The sequence below is a fragment of the Poromitra crassiceps genome, assembly GCF_964638095.1.
Source record: "Poromitra crassiceps genome assembly, chromosome: 11".
Taxonomy (NCBI): Eukaryota; Metazoa; Chordata; class Actinopteri; order Beryciformes; family Melamphaidae; genus Poromitra; species Poromitra crassiceps.
Window position 1 is genome coordinate 22,194,299 of NC_139643.1, and position 17,947 is coordinate 22,212,245.

Below are 17,947 nucleotides of genomic sequence, written 5' to 3' on the forward strand. Positions count from 1 at the left end.
TTGCTCAATGGGTAGAGCAGGATGATAGCCAGCATGCAATTGTCCTCATCAACACTAGGTGGTGAACACATGCCACTGTTTGCCTTGCAATACAACCACACTGAACCAGGAGAACCCCAGAGCCCTGCATTCTGCCCTGAGCCCGAGGGGGCCCGAGGCCCGGCCCGACCTTAGGGCCGGGCTAGGGCCGATTTTCACATCACTACGGCCGGGCCTAGTGCCTGTTTTTTTTTTGTTTTTTTAATGTTTGAACTGACATATTGTGGCGTTCAAAGTGTTTTAATGTAGTTTTTTGTATAGTGTTGATTTGATAGGCTTAGGCTATTTGAAATGTATCAAACACATAAGGTCCGGGGGGAGAGGGGTAGGGCCGGGGGCCGGGCTCGGGCCTGAAATTCTGACAAGCCATAGGGCTCTATCACATCGGGCTCGGGAGTCGGGACTGAACATGTAGGCCCGGGCCAAGCTAGGGCCTAGATTTGAGGCCTGTGCAGGGCTCTAAAAACCTCAACATACAGATATCCTCAACACTATAATACCTGAATCATTTATTGGTTTGACAAAGTAAACCTATTTTTATGAGGATTCTTTTCAAAATGTCTATGGAAAAATTAATGGGGAAGGAAATCCCTTAGGTCCCATGCCGAACCCGGAAGAGGGTGTGACTTTGGCACGCTACTATAGACGTGTTAACTCCATGTTGCTGTACGTTGTCCACGGGATTCAGATTCAATGACACCAAGCCATCAATGTGCATGAGTGTCACAGTTATAGGTGCTTGTATGTGCGTCTGGTTTAGATTACAATTTTTCACAATTGCTTGTTTTAGAAAAAGCCAGTTTCGTGATGGTGATTCTGTGATGGCAGGGGTTTAAATTTTCCTTTGCACCAACTCATACAATACAATTTGATGTCATAGAATAAAACGTGCATTGATCCTAAAGCTCAGCCTTTTGAGACATTTAGTCAAATGTCTGTATTTCCAGCATACAAATCTTAAAGTGAGTGTCCATGAATAAAGCCATATTCTTTACAACAGAATGTCAAACGAATGGCGCTTTTGCTCTGTCTTTTGGCATGTTGTATTTCACGTCCGCTGTCAAAAACTAATCCCAAATGTGACATGAATAATGAGAATTCAGTGTGTATGGTCTGCTGCAAATGTGTGCCAGCAGCTCGGGGTGCCCTGGTGTCAGCGGCCCTCCTGAGGGCAAACCACTCCAGCCAATGTGGAGAGGCACGGGCGTGCAGCGCCGGACCTCCATCCTGTCTCCTCTCAATTCATTTAGGATTTAGTAGCATTTAATCTCCAACAATCTCTATCTCTCCATTCATTCACATTCACTTCTGAGGGATATGATCACGTTTTTTTGTGTGTCTTTTCCTCCATTGCTCCCTGTTGGATTGTCTGCTGATGAGGTTTCTTTGGTATGAATGGGAGATCTCATCATTGTAATGAGTCTTTTCTAGGTGATGGGGGGGGGGGGGGGGGGGGGGGGTTGGCATGTTGTTTTTCTAAATCTGCAGTACATTAGGGTACAGTATGGACAAGTGTCAGGCCCTACAATGCCTCACTTTGTCTTTCATAGATGACCAGGGAGTAGTTTTGTCTTATGTTCAGAACATGATTTTGTGCACCCACCATCAGTCAGCCTATGTATCGGATACCAAAACATCTACCTCCTTATAAACACCAAATGTCAAAGTGCTATGTCGGAGGAGGGGGGGGGGGGGGGGATGCCAGAGGCTTCAGAGTGTCATATGCTAAAACAGTTGAAATGTGCTGCATCGGGGGAATGGAGGCAGTAGATGAAGTCATGGCTGGAGTTTAAAATCCCCTGATGATGATGAAGATGATGATGATGATGATGCTGTCCGCCCACCAGGGCTTAGAGCTGTGCTCATTGGTCCATCTGTCAGGCTTGGCCGAGACAGACACACACAGGCAAATGAAAGCTTGTTGTGAGTGACTATATTATAGTTGTGTGAGGATATCATACTTTTGTATTGAGTAATATTGTCATTTGTTTTGTTTACATTTTTTTTATCTGACTGGCAGTTTCCCCCCATTTTTTTTTTAGGAAAACAAACCAGTTGTCATTTAAATGTGCATGAATCACTGGTCCACAACTTAACTCAAATAATTGTTTTGGATATGTGTGAGATATCTTCTTATGCCTGTCCAAACATGGGAGAAACCTTAATTGCTACATTATGGAATTATGATATTTTGTGCTTTAACACAAAAGATCACACAAACATTAATCTCTGACTGTCACAAAAGAGTCAAGCCATCAAACCTGTCAGTCAATCAATCCACAAAAATAAAACTGCTCGAGCACTTATAATATATAGGTCTAAAAGATGACCACACCATCTCAGAAGAAGATGGAAAACAGACAGATCTTTTCAGAATGATGAGAAGTTACGTAGCCTATTTGCAGCATCCTCCACCAACCTTCTAATCTCGGTCAAAATCCTGGTCACGTGACCCCGGGATGAGCTAGATTACCCCCCCCCCCTCTCTCTCTCTCTCTCTCTCTCCCTCCCCCCCCCTCATCTCTCTCTCTCTCTCTCTCTCTCTCTCTCTCTCTCTCTCCGTTCAGTAGTCGACTAGCGGAATCTGCGGAATCAGGCACACAGCTAGAGCCCCGTACGCTGAATGTGGCGGTCGTGACGAACGAGGAGGACTAGACCAGTTGAGGTTGTTTAGGCTACAGGAGCCTTTATTTCATTGTCTCTCCGGCAGCATTCATGAAATAGCTTCACAGTCTGACAACAGAACAGATATGATCTCGCCGTGGGACCGCTGGTACTCGACGAGCTGCTGCCTGTGCTGCCATGTACGGACGGGCACCATTATTCTGGGAATATGGTATATGGTGAGTATAACGTTTTATTTAGGATAGGATCAAATTGAACTGTATGTCAGAAAGCAGGCTCATATGTTTACAGATTATAATGCGCATCATGTGTGGGAAATCCCTTGTCGTTTCTATTGACTTTAACTGTTATTTCTCGTTTGTTTTTCGGCACCCATCATTGGCCATTTTGAGATGTTCTCCTCCGTTTTAGTGTGTCGATTTGATTTAATCGGCTACAATGCTACTTTTAATCGCCATCTGTTCAACACACAGCTAGCCTAACGTATAGCATAGCTAGTAGCATGTCTTTATCATGTCATTATCTGAGTATACAATTTCAGCAATCTTTAACAATCTGTTGCCGCGCATTCCTTAATTCCGACACATTTTCCTAGTGCAATATTGAACTAAAACGTCAGCTGTGGCATTTTGATTCAACCTGTATTTTTCTACCGGAGTCTAAAAATGGAGTGTGCGCTTCTGTTTTTAGCTCCTAAAGGACGGTCTAAACATAGTTCAGATAACGCTAGGTAAATCCTTGACCTTTGTCGCGGGGTCGAGTCGATTACACGTCTCATAATGTGTCTCATACATTGTGTTTGTGGTGTGCGTTTTCCATTCCTAGAGGTTTTTTTTCTCCTAAAAACTCATCTGGTTGGATAGATGTTGTAAAGCTGTCAAGCAGTTCAGCACCAATTTCAAAAGTCAAAACATCAATAAGTGTATACAGTTTTGCCCAGTACATCAGTATCCACCCTGAACAGTTTACCTGCAGCATGATTATGATAATAACTAAAAGCTGGGAAACATATATTGATAGTAACAACAACAAGTATAACAGTGTTGACTTTCCTTTGCTTCACCTGTAGTTAAAGAGAGTGGTGCAGGTTTTGGGCTCATGATACCAAAAAGGGCAACTTCGGCCCAGGACATCGTCATAGCAACCAGGCCACCTCATGCAACTCAAGCCCATTCGAGGAAACTACATCTTTCAACAGCCCAAGTTTGGCAGGTTTAAAGCCTGATGATGACATCATCACTGATGACATCACTGATGAATGAATGAATGATGACTCACCCATAAAAGCCTTCTCTTGACCACGCGTTGCTGCGCACGTGGTAAAAAATACAGGCCCCAGAGAAAAATGTGGCGTTCTAAATGGGCGTTCAACACCTGTGACATCACTTGTTGCTGGACGTTCTGCTGGGGTTGACACAGGGATGGAGAGCGAAAAATGTGACAGATACCAGGACAGACACAAAGCCACTCAAAATCATTCATTTTGGGGGGGGGGGGGGGGGGGGGATCAAAAACGTGTCTGTCACCTAAAGGTGACTAGTTTGCTTTGCATCCCTGTGACATCACAGGTGTATGCTTCCATTTGAGGAGCAGTGCCCCCTGCAGCTTACAAAAACGAGGCTGGTCATTTTAAAAGTAGCTTGCAAGGCAAAAAAGTGTGGGCGCCCCTGCTATACCCTCCAGGGCCGCTGGAAGTCATTTTAAGCAGGGGGTGCATTTTTTTTTACATTTTTTTGCCATATTTAGAGGAATATCTCATTTTAAATTAACATTAGGATACTGTTGTGATGTAATTATTCAGTATTTTCTCCTTTTCTCACTCATTCAGAGCAAAGAGGGAGATATATAGCATGATGATAATGCTCTATATCTCCCTATTTGCTCTGAATACACCAGTTAACATGACACAGACTTAACATGATAGAAATATTATCAGCAAACTTAATGACTAGACTAATTATTCTGATCTGAATGGCATATATCAAGAAACATTGACTCCTCTCTTTGCTGTATAGTGGGAGGTGCATTTTTGAGTAGGCTATTAAAATAGCATGTCAAGTTCACATTTCTTTATTGCCAGATTAAACAATTCGTATTGGTTGTTGGTTGGTTCAACACAACATGTGCGTGCATGCGCGCTTCTTCTTCTTCTCTAGCCTACAAGCATGTAACTTCCTTGATTGTTATTGTTGATAATTCTATTTAAATAGGCTACATTTTCATTTCCCGAAACATTCTTAAACAAGAAAGGAACATAGTGCACTGCAAAATATTTTTAATTACATTTGTTTAAAAAAAAAAAAAAATTTTTTTTTTTTTTTTGGGGAAAAAACCTCGGGGGTGCTGCAGCACCTGCAGCACCCCTACTTCCCGCGGCACTGATACCCTCTCCCACATATTAATGCAATGTGGTCTCCAACCTGCACCATGCTCTTTTACTCTTTCCCATTTTCTACCATTTCCTTTCATATTATGATGATGATGCTTATTATTATTATTATCATCATCATCAAGACAAAAGCTAGTAGTCAATGAGTTCAGATCTGGCTGATCACACTATCTAAAAAGGGTGACTATTCTGACATTTGTACTATATTCCTGTTCCCACAGCTCATCAATGCAGTGGTCTTACTCATCCTGTTGTCGGCTCTCAATGACCCAGTCCAGTACCGCTACCACCTTACCAGCGCCGATCTGGGAACGGACATCGATGTCATGGACGATGCAAGTGAGTGCCGCTAATCCTGTCGTTGCCACGTGTGAATGTCAGATTTGGATGAGATGAGATGAGATTAGATTAGATTAGAAACCTGTAATGTCCACAACGAGGCCATTTGTTGTGTTGCAGAAATATGTTGCATAAAAAAACAACAATAAATGGTCAAGGAAGTCCTTACACTGTCAAATAGCAGTTGTGAATTTTTGCGTATACGCCATCTCACCTAGATGGTTGATAAGAATGACTGTTTTCATTTGGGAAGAGGCTAAATGAGACACTATCTGTAAACAGAACTGACACACTGTCAATAATCCATGGCCTGTACAATAATTGCTGTATGTGTAGGTTGATGACATACTATTTCTTAAGATTGAATGCTTATCAAATTTGCTGAATTCAACTCTTCATTATTCTGATTGTCAAAACTACAGAACCAAATGATGTTAAACCTGAGTTGTAAAAAGAAAATGCACACTAACATACACCCAGCCTGTACCTGTATGTAACCCAGTGTCATGTGACCTACCAGCTGATCAGCGATGGCTGCAACATCCCCTTGCTATCCACCTTATTTTTGAATGCCCCACTGTAAAAAAGAATCGTGGGTACAAGGTCCGGTTTAACGTGACTCATTGTTGCCGCTTGCCATTTCCTTTGTTATACTCTGGCTGCAGACCCGAATTATAAACCGGAAGCTGGAGTCCATTATAAAAGTTATAAATATAGTCACGTTATAAACAACTAACCAACGCTGGAGGTCCGTATGGAAACTCGAAAAGTGTGTTACTCGAAATGGTTAAAAGTTCAATCAATTTGGTGGCGTTTTACTGCCATGTAACATAGCTAGCTAGCCGCTAACATTAGCCACAGTTAGTAGCCGACTAGTACCCACAATGCATTACGTTATCCCAGCACCCGAACGACACGGCTGTAGAGCAGAATGGCTCTGCTGTAAAAGGGTAAAATCCTCATAGACGTTTTTTTTGTCAAGTTAAAACCATAGACTGTAAAACAGTCTATTACACCGGAAGCGGAAGAGGCACCCATCAGGCATCATGGCAGCTAGAAATAAGGTGGATACTTTCGGATTAGGCCCAAAACTGTGATCCCCTGTGTGCAACTGTGCATTCATCTACTTTTCCAGAACAGACTCAACTGGTGATTTGCCAGAAAGTTCTCATTAACATGTACAGCATGTCCATATACCCTCCTACAACCTCTCTCTCTCTCTCTCTCTCTCTCTCTCACACACGCACAGCTGAGCTGAGCTGAGTAGGCTAGGCCAGTGGTTCTCAAATGGGGGTCCGGGGACCCCCAGGGGTCCGTGGCACTTTGCCAGGGGGTCCGCGAAAAGTTTTCAGGAAAATACAAAAACAACTTTTTTTTTTGCAAAAGCTTCATAGTTCAATAAAAATATGTTATGCTTTAAATCTAAAATGGTTCATGCATTACATTCTAATCTAACAAACAATTAGCTTAGCCCAAAATCACAAATCAGAATGAGGGGGTCCCCAGTATATTTTCTATATTGTAAGGGGTCCTTGGTTGAAAAACATTTGAGAACCTCTGGGCTAGGTTATGTAGCAAGCAAACCCAACTACCAAAAGTACATTTATTTTCAGTACTTCCCCTCCAGTGGCTGTCATCATCACAGTTGCCTCTCGGATGCCACCGTTACCCGTGATTAAAAGTGACTGTTCTAATTCTCCATGGGACTAAATTGACCATATTGAATGACGCCCCCGGCTGTCAATTGGCTCAGCTAGCATTGTTGCTAACGTAGCATTGATGCTCATGTAGCAGCAGCCAAAGGTTGTTGAGGAAGAGGAGGATGGAGAAGATGAACTGGTGTCTGTGGTTTTGTAGTAGACGGATGTCAGTAGTGCAGAAAGTTGACAGAAATCAAACGGGTCCCAGTGAAACGTTATTGCTGCCAAGTCTTCACTGCTTGTTTTCTGTCTTCACGTCTCTCTCTGCAGATATCTGCATAGCCACTGCAATATCGCTGCTTATGATTCTTATATGTGGCATGGCAACATACGGTGCTTACAAGGTAAGAAAACATAATCTACAAACATGAACGTCCAAAAGGTTTCCTAACATGTACCTTACTCAAAGCCGTGTTCACATCCAACGCCATATAACTGCTGGAAACATGTCTGTATCTGTACGAGCCTTTGTTTACAATCCTGTGTGGCTTACTTACACATTTACCATACATGTACATTGTCTCATACGTATTTAAAACAGACACTTTACACCACACGTATGTATAGAGTAGTTACTGTCAATTTTGCTAATGTCTAAGTGTACACTTTTGCCCTGCCTGTTAACTTGTGCACACCTTTCTTTCTTTATTGTGTGAGTGCTATGAGAGCAAAGCAAATGGGAATCCAATTCCTTGTATGTGTACATACTTGGCCAATAAATCGGATTCGGATTCGGAACCCTTTTCTCTCTCTCCTTCTCCCCACGCAGCAACATGCCGCTTGGATCATTCCGTTCTTCTGCTACCAAATCTTCGACTTTGCCCTGAACACATTGGTAGCCATTAGTGTGGTGGTCTACCCCAACACGGTGCAGGACTACCTCCAGCAGCTGGTGAGAACATCTCCTCAAACTCAAACACACAGTTCATTTCTCCTGGCTTCTTTTTTTCTTTGACTTTTTAAGGGAAATCAAATTTGCAAAACGTCGCCAAAGAGCTACAATACAAAACATTTGAAATGAAGCAATAGAGCACCAGTCTTAAAATGAGTTATAATAACTGTTAAGCAGCGGGGAGTCAAAGGCTTCGCCAAAGCATCTATTCAGTAGCATAAAGAAGAGATGGACACAGGCCCTATAAGCTCTTAAGTGTGTAGATTAGGTGTCCATCTTGCAGTCTTTTCAGATGTTTAGGACTGAAGTGTAGTTATTTCAGAGGCTAATATAAAATACTTTCTTTGTGCTTTACATTTTGCTTAACCCACCACCACCACATTTATGTCTCTTAATTTCTGTGTGTGTGTGTGTGTCTCTCTCTCTCTCTCTCTCTCTCTCTCTCTCTCTCTCTCTCTCTCTCTCTCTTTCGACCTCCCTGGCAGCCGGGGACATTCCCTTACAAAGAGGACATCATGTCCACCAACAACATGTGCCTCGTCTTTGCAGTGCTCCTTTTCGTAGGCTGCATCCTTTTCTTCAAGGTAAGAGTCCTGTGTCTCTGCATCACTGATGCTCCACCAGGCACGTGGATTTGGCTAGAATCTTTCAGATGTATATACTGTATATATACATTTATTATATATACATTTAGCAGAAGCCTCAATGCAAAGAAAAAGCAATGTACAATCATGCATTATAAACGTGTTGTACTGTGGATTGCTATGGACATATAATCAACAGCACCCACACACTTAACCCATTGATACCTGATGCAGCATTTGTGTGCGTATCCCTTTAAGACCGCGAACCGCGTTAACGCGGTTCGCGGTCTTAAAGGGATACGCACACAAATGAGGGATATACACACAAATGCTGCATCAGGTATCAATGGGTTAAATAGAGAGCCAAAGTCGATGTCACTTCCTGCTTCAGCATGCGCACCAACAGATTTCATCTGTGATTTATTTTCCCATAGATATTTCGTAAAATGCGTATAAAAATAGTTTTACTTGGTGAAACGAAGCGATTCAGCTATATTTAGAATCGGGAGAGACCGTAGAACATTTCACTTAGACCAAAACAAAGCAAAAAAACATAACAAAAAAATATTTTGTTTTAATCCGCTTTTTTTGTTTGACGTTTTGGTTCGTGAAATGTTTTATGGTCTCTCCTGTTTCTAAATAAAGCCGAATCATTTGGTTTGACCAAGTAAAGTATTTTACTTGTTTTTATTTTTATAAACATTTTACGAAATGCCTATGGGAAAATAAACGGCGTATGAAATTTCTTGGTGCGTATGCCTAACCCGGAAGTGGGCGTGACTTTGGCTCTCTACTGTCTATGAAGATGTGTGAACACGTGCAGCACACACGCACAAAAAAACGACAACAGTACGCAAGTGGCCTCTTGAATGTTCTCCCCGTATTGCAATGCGATCCGAGGCAATCCAAAGTCACGCTGTGCTGCTCTCAAGAGGAGCACGAAGCGTACGGCGTACATGATGAACGTGCCAGTGTTGCTTCCTATCACCGGCCTGAACAGGATGCTGCCGCCGTCAGAGAGCAGCGGCTCAGGGACAACAGGAAGTCTTCATGCATGGCCGACTCTCCAGGCGCAGCGCGGCTCTGCGAGGGAGATGGCACGAGTTTAGTAGCAGTCATCTGTACAATCGAATCAAGTCACGTCTCCACTAAGCCGAGTTTGAAAACGTTCTCGGGCGCAGTTATCCAGAGGTTTTATGATGGGAAGCAGCCACCGGAATGGAACGGCGCTGCTGGACTCACAGATAGAGAAGAGTTATACATGTGATGATGTCTCAGTCAGAGGACACATGTGAAAGTGGGCTGGCTCCAAACGTGACATCTCAGAGCAGAGGTCCCGGTTCTGGTGATGGAGAGGCCCAGGTTCTGGTGATGGACTGCACGTCGTGTTGGCTCTGATGATGATAGCCACATCGCTCCCCTGGAGTGATGAGTTGCTCCACTGGAGCAGGGCCAGATATAGAGCCTGAAGGAAGTGTCCAGCTATCAGCACACTAAGCACCTGAGTTCCCCGCTGAAGCCAGCCATCTTCCAGCTGACAGCGCATGGCATGAAACTGACCAGCTGACGGCACATGAAAGTGACCTAGAAACAGCATCTAGGCAAGAGGGAAGAGCTGGAGAGAGAGGAGAGGCGGTGAGATAAAAAGAAAGCGATGCTGTAGATAGGTAGATGGTAGACGCATGTTGAAAGCGATGCTGTAGATACAGTAGGTAGATGGTAGAATAGATGCATGTTGAGGGTGATGCTGTAGATAGGTAGATGGTAGATCCACATTGAAAGCCATGCTGTAGATAGCTAGATGAAACGAAATGGCTATTTTAAAGCCAGGGACAGACTGAATGAAGAATGTGGTCAAATAAGAACCTTTGGCACCTTGTTGAGAAGTGCAGCCTTATAGGTCAAATGAATTTGTAGATGGAAGAGTGGGACGTTGCTAGCATGAAGTGTTCAGGGTACTTAATGTGAACACACCACCAGTGCATATTGGTGTCAGAAGTAGGCTAAGTCTGAAGTTGGTCACAGTGAGAGGAGGTCACCTCAGTAGATGGCGCATTGGCTAGCTGGCTGGCTTCCTGGTTGGTTGGTTGGTTGGTTGGTTGGTTGGTTGGTTGCTCTTACTGCTGGCAGAGGCACCAGGCCAGCAGGCTACTCGCACACAAACACAAAGAACCTCCTGTTCCCCTGCCAGACCAGACTAACCTAGCCTGAGCGTCACTGCCAGTGCAGAACAACCACATGTACTTAGCTTAGCATGTAGCAACAGCACAACGAAGGAAAACATTTGAGCTCATGTAAGGCACTGTTTCCCCAACCCTTTTTTCATGAAGACAAATCATCGTGACCCAATTCACAATAGGCCCGCCTTTTCTCTAAATCATGGGAAGAGTGAATGTGTGCATAGATTAACTTATTGTTTTGAAAACATAACATATACAGTTGTTAAAAAATACAAAATAAGTGCATTTTTGCAACGTCAAAGTGGAACTGGGGACACAAGCTAAACAAAGCCCTGCTTTGCTTGAAGTTTGGTTGCCAGGTAGGCTGGCCTGTCCTGTTGCCTAGTTACCCCGGTGTATCTCTGCATCTCTGCTGTCAGCGTGCCCAATCTCATATTATGGTATGGACGGCGGCACTGAAGGTCATTGGTTGTTCTGTGTTCCCACCTCCCTGTGGCAGGCCTACCTGATTGGCTGCGTATGGAACTGCTACAGATATGTGAGTGGCAGGGGCACCACCGAGGTCCTGGTTTACGTCACCACCAACGACACCACGGTGAGTCCCCCCGCACGGCGCGGCCCCCTCAAGGACATCATAATATGCACACGCTCACATACACACACGCAGGCATGCACACACACAAACACAGGCATGCACACACAAGGACACACACAAGGACACACACAAGGACACACACAAGGACACAGGCATGTAGAGACAGACACACATAAAGGATTTACACACTGACATATTCTCATAAACAGATTAACGCAACAATGACTTCTACTGTTATGGAAATTCTCTCGCTCCATTTGATGACATGAGCTAAAGATAATTCATTGAGAGGTTTTGATTCATCTTTTATCATCCCTGCGCTTTGCTTGTGAGCTTGTATACGAGGGATCAGCCGAGCAGCATTTTGCTAAACAAACCCGCGTCACTGTGTGGGAACAGCAGTGGCACCCTATGGAGCGTGAGCTTGAGTGTCTGACTCTAGCCGGCCGACCGTGTTTACAATTTAAAAACTGCGACAGTTCACACAACTTAAACACGACATGCATGCATATATTATACATCAAACTCTTGAGCTAATTCTGCTCTCACTCAGAATGTCAAAATATAAGCGATGTGATGTATACTTTTTGAGATATTAACGTTTGTTTGGCACGACCCACTAGTTAACTGCCACGGGGTTCCGCATTGCTGGGTGGCAAGTGACGTCACGCTGATTCGTCCTATACTAAAATATAGACTAATATCCACTTTTGCATGTTATTGCAGTTCAGTGAGTTGATACCACTAATGCACAAAGTAAGGATTTTCACTTTGCATTGCATTATTTACTATTAGGGATGTCACAATATATCGTCCCACAATATATCGCGGTATCAAAACGTGACAATATGTATCGTTGAGATGAAATCTCATATCGCGAGAAAAAGAAGCTGAACATGGTGGCACTGATCTGCATCTGATTGCATGCTCGCTCTCCTTTTCATTGCTTTGTTTGAACAGACGAGGGACGTTACAGACACGGAGGATGAAAATGGGGAAATTACTCAAATTAGCGTGGAGGATGCCCCCCCTCAACTTACAAATCGATCGCAAAAAAATATTGTTAAAATATCGTATCGTTATCGTGAACCCAATATCGTGTATCGTAGTGTACACGATATCGTGTGTATCGTGACACCCCTATTTACTATTATATAAATAATTACTGTTGTACTTGTAAGCACTCGTCTGCATTGTATTCACACAGCAGTCATTTAGAGGCTGAAGCACACATTGAATCAAACATTTTGACATCGTTGACCTCAGCCACAGACCTGATAGGTTCACAGAATTGATTTAATTAGGTAAGGCCTAAATGATACTTCTATCATATTCGCCACACAGATTATTTGATTGAAGTATATTGGTATTGGCTGCTCGAATAAATAATTAATTAATTAAATAAATAAATAAATAAATAAACAAACAATCAAAACCAAATAAACAATCAAAACCGTCTGTTTCCTAGGCGTTCAGATGAGTGAGGTTCTGCTATAAATTCACTGTAATAATGTCACGTGTAACATAATTCTTGGCTGTCATACTGCAGTTACTACTCGTAGCTGAAGGTGCTACGTGAATCATTTTAAACATCTACAGTATCATCGTCAAATTAATTGTGACGTCCTGGTGTAATTACCATAACCTAATGAGACTGTCATTGAGGGGTTTGTCGTCTGTCGTTAGTACCAATGTTTCTCAAAATTAAGACCACAATTCCCATAAACCTTATTTCTGATGCAAAAGAACATGTTTCTAAAACCATCGAATTTCCCATCAATAAATGTGGTAATTATTGACTGATGTTAAAATGCTACAGGTAGCACCTTGCGAGTTGTATTGTAAACACCAGTGTAACATAATGGTGACACGTGTACTACTTCATAGTGCCGCCGCTGTAAATTTGGTCTCTGCACTACTAGAATAGCTAATTCTTTTAAATAATATATTCACACAGTAGGCTACACAGTTCAGATCCCTGCTTCTGCTGTCAAGCTGTAATCTGTCTCCATGGGCCTTATTCACCAGCAGCCATTTTGTGTGTAAAAGGCAGGAAGTAAACATGAATCATGGTTTACAACTTCCAATCCATTGAGGTGTTCCAGACAGTGCCGGGGCCCTCGTTAATGTTTTGCTTGCACCTGACCACCTGTGTGTTACTTCCTGCCTTTTAGACACAAAATGGCTGAGGTTAAAATAAATAAATAAAAATGTCCCAGCTGCCGGACAGTCAGTGAGGTGACATTGGTGCTGTGGGTAGCAGTAGATAGATAGTTCATCCTGCAGTGTGATTGGCTGGCTGGGCAGAGGTGGGGGTCATCCTGCAGTGTGATTGGCTGGCTGGGCAGAGGTGGGGGTCATCCTGCAGTGTGATTGGCTGGCTGTCCTCCTGACTCAGGGTTTCTGGAAGGCTTAGCATAGTCACTCTTTCTGTTTGTCTTGTTAATCCCCTGCACTGAGACATAATACCCTAATCTGTTTCACACCCGCTGTCGCCCCACGAGGGAGGTAGCGCTTCATCTGTCTTGTCAGCTTGTCCTTGTGTTGTTGCTAGGGCTTGCTAGGTATCGTTTAAAAGATTACCATAGGTACCATTGCCGGTACCTTTAATAACGTCATACTAATACCAACGGAGTACATGATTATTCAATACTTCCGCTGCATTTAGCTTACCTCTTATCGATAACACCAACTGTTCCACCTCCCTCAAGTGTGAAAACTTTTTTATTTTTTTCATATTTGGAGGTTTTATCGAATTTTGCGGCGTTTCCACTCAGGTTTTTTAATGCACAAATTGAAAATGCACATTAAACAGGTGGATGGTTGAACCCACCTAGTGAGACAAAGAATCACAACAGCAAGGATCAAAGGACTTGACTTAATTGGGAAACAAAAGTCGCACTCAAGTTAAAAGAAAATGTAGCAAAAGGCAGAGGTTAAAATAACAAGGTTGATCTGGAGGCAGCAGCACAAAGAAGCCGTATGCATTTTAATGAGCCCATTAGTAATCTGCCCAGGGTTAAGGCTTCTGCACACCAAGTCCCTATTTTACATCCCAAATGATAAAATACGACCTCATGTTGTGTCACTCACGTTTACACACTGACTCTGAAACTTTCATCCGTCATTAAAGTTTTCGAAACAGGTTACATTTTCTGCGTTTTCCGCATCAGTCAGAAGCCTTTTGCGAGCTGTTTGAGCCGTGTGTGTCTGTGTTTGGGGGAGAGAGCCAGAGGAGCGGGGCTCCAGTCTGAGCAGAGAGGCAGCCGGAGAGACGCGGTGCTCACTCTACGTCACTGGCCCCTCTCCGCTCCCTCTCCCCGGGGAGCTCCACGTCACTGGCCCCTCTCTGCTCCCTCTCCCAGGGGAGCTCCACGTCACTGGCCCCTCTCTGCTCCCTCTCCCCAGGGAGCTCCACATCACTGGCCCCTCTCCGCTCCCTCTCCCCGGGGAGCTCCATGTCACTGGCCCCTCTCCGCTTCCTCTCCCCGGGGAGCTCCACGTCACTGGCCCCTCTCCGCTTTCTCTGCCCGGGGAGCTCCACGTCACTGGCCCCTCTCCGCTCCCCCTTCCCTGGGCACGGTGCTTCGGCACCCGGCCACGGCCAATATCTGTGGCATGTAAGGGGTTAAAATGGCTTCCATGCAGGCCAGAGTAGTGACCACATGGTTATATCACAGCAGCCCCTCGCTCAGACCGCTGCCTCCACTTCTACAATCAGAAAGCCGGCACCCGGCGGTGTGTCCAGAAGGCTTTTCACAGCCTCCAACGTGAAGTACCTCACGTCTTATCTGCCATCCTTTTATAGAGACTCCATTAAAATGCACAAGGGGGCAGGTCTCACTCTTTCTTCATCTCGCTCTCTCTCTCCCCTCTCTTCTCCCTGCCCCCCCCCTCTCTCTCTCCCTGTCCCCCCCTCTCTCCCTGTCCCCCCCTCTCTCTCTCCCTGCCCCCCCCCTCTCTCTCTCCCTGTCCCCCCCTCTCTCTCTCCCTGTCCCCCCCTCTCTCTCCCTGTCCCCCCCTCTCTCTCTCCCTGTCCCCCCCTCTCTCGCTGTCCCCCCCTCTCTCTCTCCCTGCCCCCCCCCCCTCTCTCTCTCCCTGTCCCTCCTTTCTCTCTCTCTCCCCTCTCTCTCTCTCTCTCTCCCCTCTCTCTCTCCCTGTCCCTCCTTTCTCTCTCTCTCTCTCTCTCCTCTCTCTCTCCCCTCTCTCTCTCTCTCTCTCTCTCTGTCTCTCCCTCTCTCTCTCTCCCTGTCCCCCCCCCTCTCTCTCTCTCCCCTCTCTCTCTCTCTCTGTCTCTCCCCTCTCTCTCTCTCCCTGTCCCTCTCTCTCTGTATCTCTCTCCCCTCTCTCTCTCCCTGCCCCCCCCTCTCTGTCTCTCCCCTCTCTCTCTCCCTGTCCCTCCCCTCACTCTGTCCCTCTCTCTCTCCCCTCTCTCTCTCTCTCTCTCTCTCTCCTCTCTTCTTCTGGACATGTTACATAATTGTCTGTTCTTGTCCGCTTCATTTCAAATCCTCCCAGTGATGTGTTCGCCAGGCGTCCCTGGCTGTTTCACAATCCCATGCCCTTGGAGCATAATTCTCTCTCCCTCTCTCTCTCTCCCTCTCTCTCTCTCACCCCCCCCCCCTCTCTCTCTCTCTATCCCTCTCTCTCTCTCTATCCCTCTCTCTCTCTCTCTCCCTCTCCCCTGAATTAGCAGCAGTGTTGGTTTTATAACAGCGTTTAAGGGGAAAGACCTTTTGATGAATCTAAAGCACACTGGCCCACATGTGACTGTACCATGTGACTGTACCATATGACTGTACCATGTGACTGTACCATGTGACTGTACCATGTGACTGTAGGCAGCATGGAGGCCACATAACGCCCTCTCAGAGCTGTCCATCAGCAGCACACAGAAACCAGACACTAAGAGTGAGGCGCGGTCTGCAATAGGCTCATGAATGAATCATTGATGACAAATTAAATAACGCCTATTATTCAACAATGGAAAAATGCATTCTCATACATAATCAAAAAGATTTAAACAAAAATCACGAAGATCGCAATGTTTTGCAAATGGTTTGGCGTGCGGGCGGCCCACTTGTAATACCTTCGCGGCTCACAGGTTGGGAATGTAGAGCATAAAAGAAAGAAACGCATTTGTTTTTCAATTCTTTCTGTTGTTTTTCAAATCTGAATTTACTTTTATTTATATTTAATATAGCTGAAGTAGTTGTTAGTGCAAATTATTTCAAAACGGTAGAACCAAGTGAAAACTGTGACTTCATCTCGTTCAGTAAGAGTCTTGTATTGCATCATAAAACAATGATTGACAGCACAAACTAAATGATATCGCTATGGCATGTTTTTGAAGTGAAAAAATATGTATTTTAATAGAGTCACTTTGTGATGCAAGTAGTCATTGATACCTTGATCATTTCGTACTGTAAAATATACAGTGTGCGTGTGTGTGTGTGTGTGTGTGTGTGTGCGTGCGCGCAAAGCTAGCTGTCACCACTGAACCCCACCCAGCACAATAGCTGAAAGCACAGCGGTGCTACAGTGAGTGGGGACTGACCTGCTCTGTGTTGTTGCGTTTCAGGTGCTGTTGCCACCGTATGAGGAGGCCATCGCCATCCCGCCTAAGGAGCGTCCTCCCCGCTACATGTAGGCGTGAGAGACTCCCTCGCCGCCAGAACCTACAACCCAGAAAAACCCCACCCGCCTTCCACATCTCTCCGACACCAGGACCCCAACGCTGCCAGAGAGAGACCTCTTGAAGATGTCTTCAGAGAGGCTGCTTTCCCCCCCCCCCCCCCCCCCCCCCCCCCCACTAGAGGTCAACGTTGGGATGACAGTCCAACTCTAGGTTAGCAGGCCAACTCTGAGCCAGTATTGCCGTCTACTCTGAACTCGTCTTCATCTTCCTCCCCGCTCCGCTGGCTCTCGTGATATGTAATGTCCTCTCCTCCCACTCCCTCTCAGCAGTGACTGTCCCCTGGTGGTAACGCGGCGCAAGTGTCATTTAAACTCCAGCCCCACCCTGCCCCCAATTGAATTAGCACTTTTCCGTGATTGAAACGCGCCCCGGTCTGGCCCACCAACTGTTAAGCCCCGATACTGTGAATCTCCCCTAAACAAACTACCTGGACGGCAGAGAAATGGAGACCGAGAGAGAGAGAGAGAGAGAGAAGGGAAGCGATATACAGGATCGCAAGAGCACTTTTTCCAGAAATTGACGAATTCCCTCATTGAATGTAACGTCGGGGGTATTTTTGTACGACTTTTTTGTATAACAGTAAAAATGAAGAGAAAAATAATTGAATAGTGAAAGGACGTCCCGTTGTGATAGAATACTCATCCGTGTGACCATGTAGCTACATGCTGCAGAACCACTACGACATCTTCCTTTTGGATCCATGTAACACAATGTCTGTAAACCGGGTCACCCATTCATTGCCGTTGAAAAAACGTGTTCCCCCATTGATCGCAATGGCAGTTCCAGTTTGCCCTCCTGTCCTGTTCCGAGATCTCAAAGGAGTTGAAAGACTGGCACCCGTGGAGTCTTTATGTGATGATCAGCACTTAATCACAAAACACAATCGTTTTATAGGGGCGTTCACAC

At 45.0% G+C, this 17,947-nt stretch overlaps 1 protein-coding gene across 1 annotated transcript; it reads left to right on the top strand.

The window, feature by feature from the left end:
• Positions 1 to 2,789: 2,789 nt before the first annotated feature.
• Positions 2,790 to 17,148, top strand: laptm4b (lysosomal protein transmembrane 4 beta; the record flags this gene model as incomplete). Its single annotated transcript, XM_083646147.1, has 7 exons — positions 2,790 to 2,882; positions 5,275 to 5,392; positions 7,363 to 7,436; positions 7,862 to 7,984; positions 8,470 to 8,568; positions 11,248 to 11,343; positions 16,925 to 17,148. The coding sequence occupies 7 exons, from the start codon at positions 2,790 to 2,792 to the stop codon at positions 16,991 to 16,993; spliced, it is 672 nt and encodes a 223-aa protein (XP_083502273.1). The 3' UTR covers positions 16,994 to 17,148.
• Between the last annotated feature and the right edge of the window lie 799 nt (positions 17,149 to 17,947).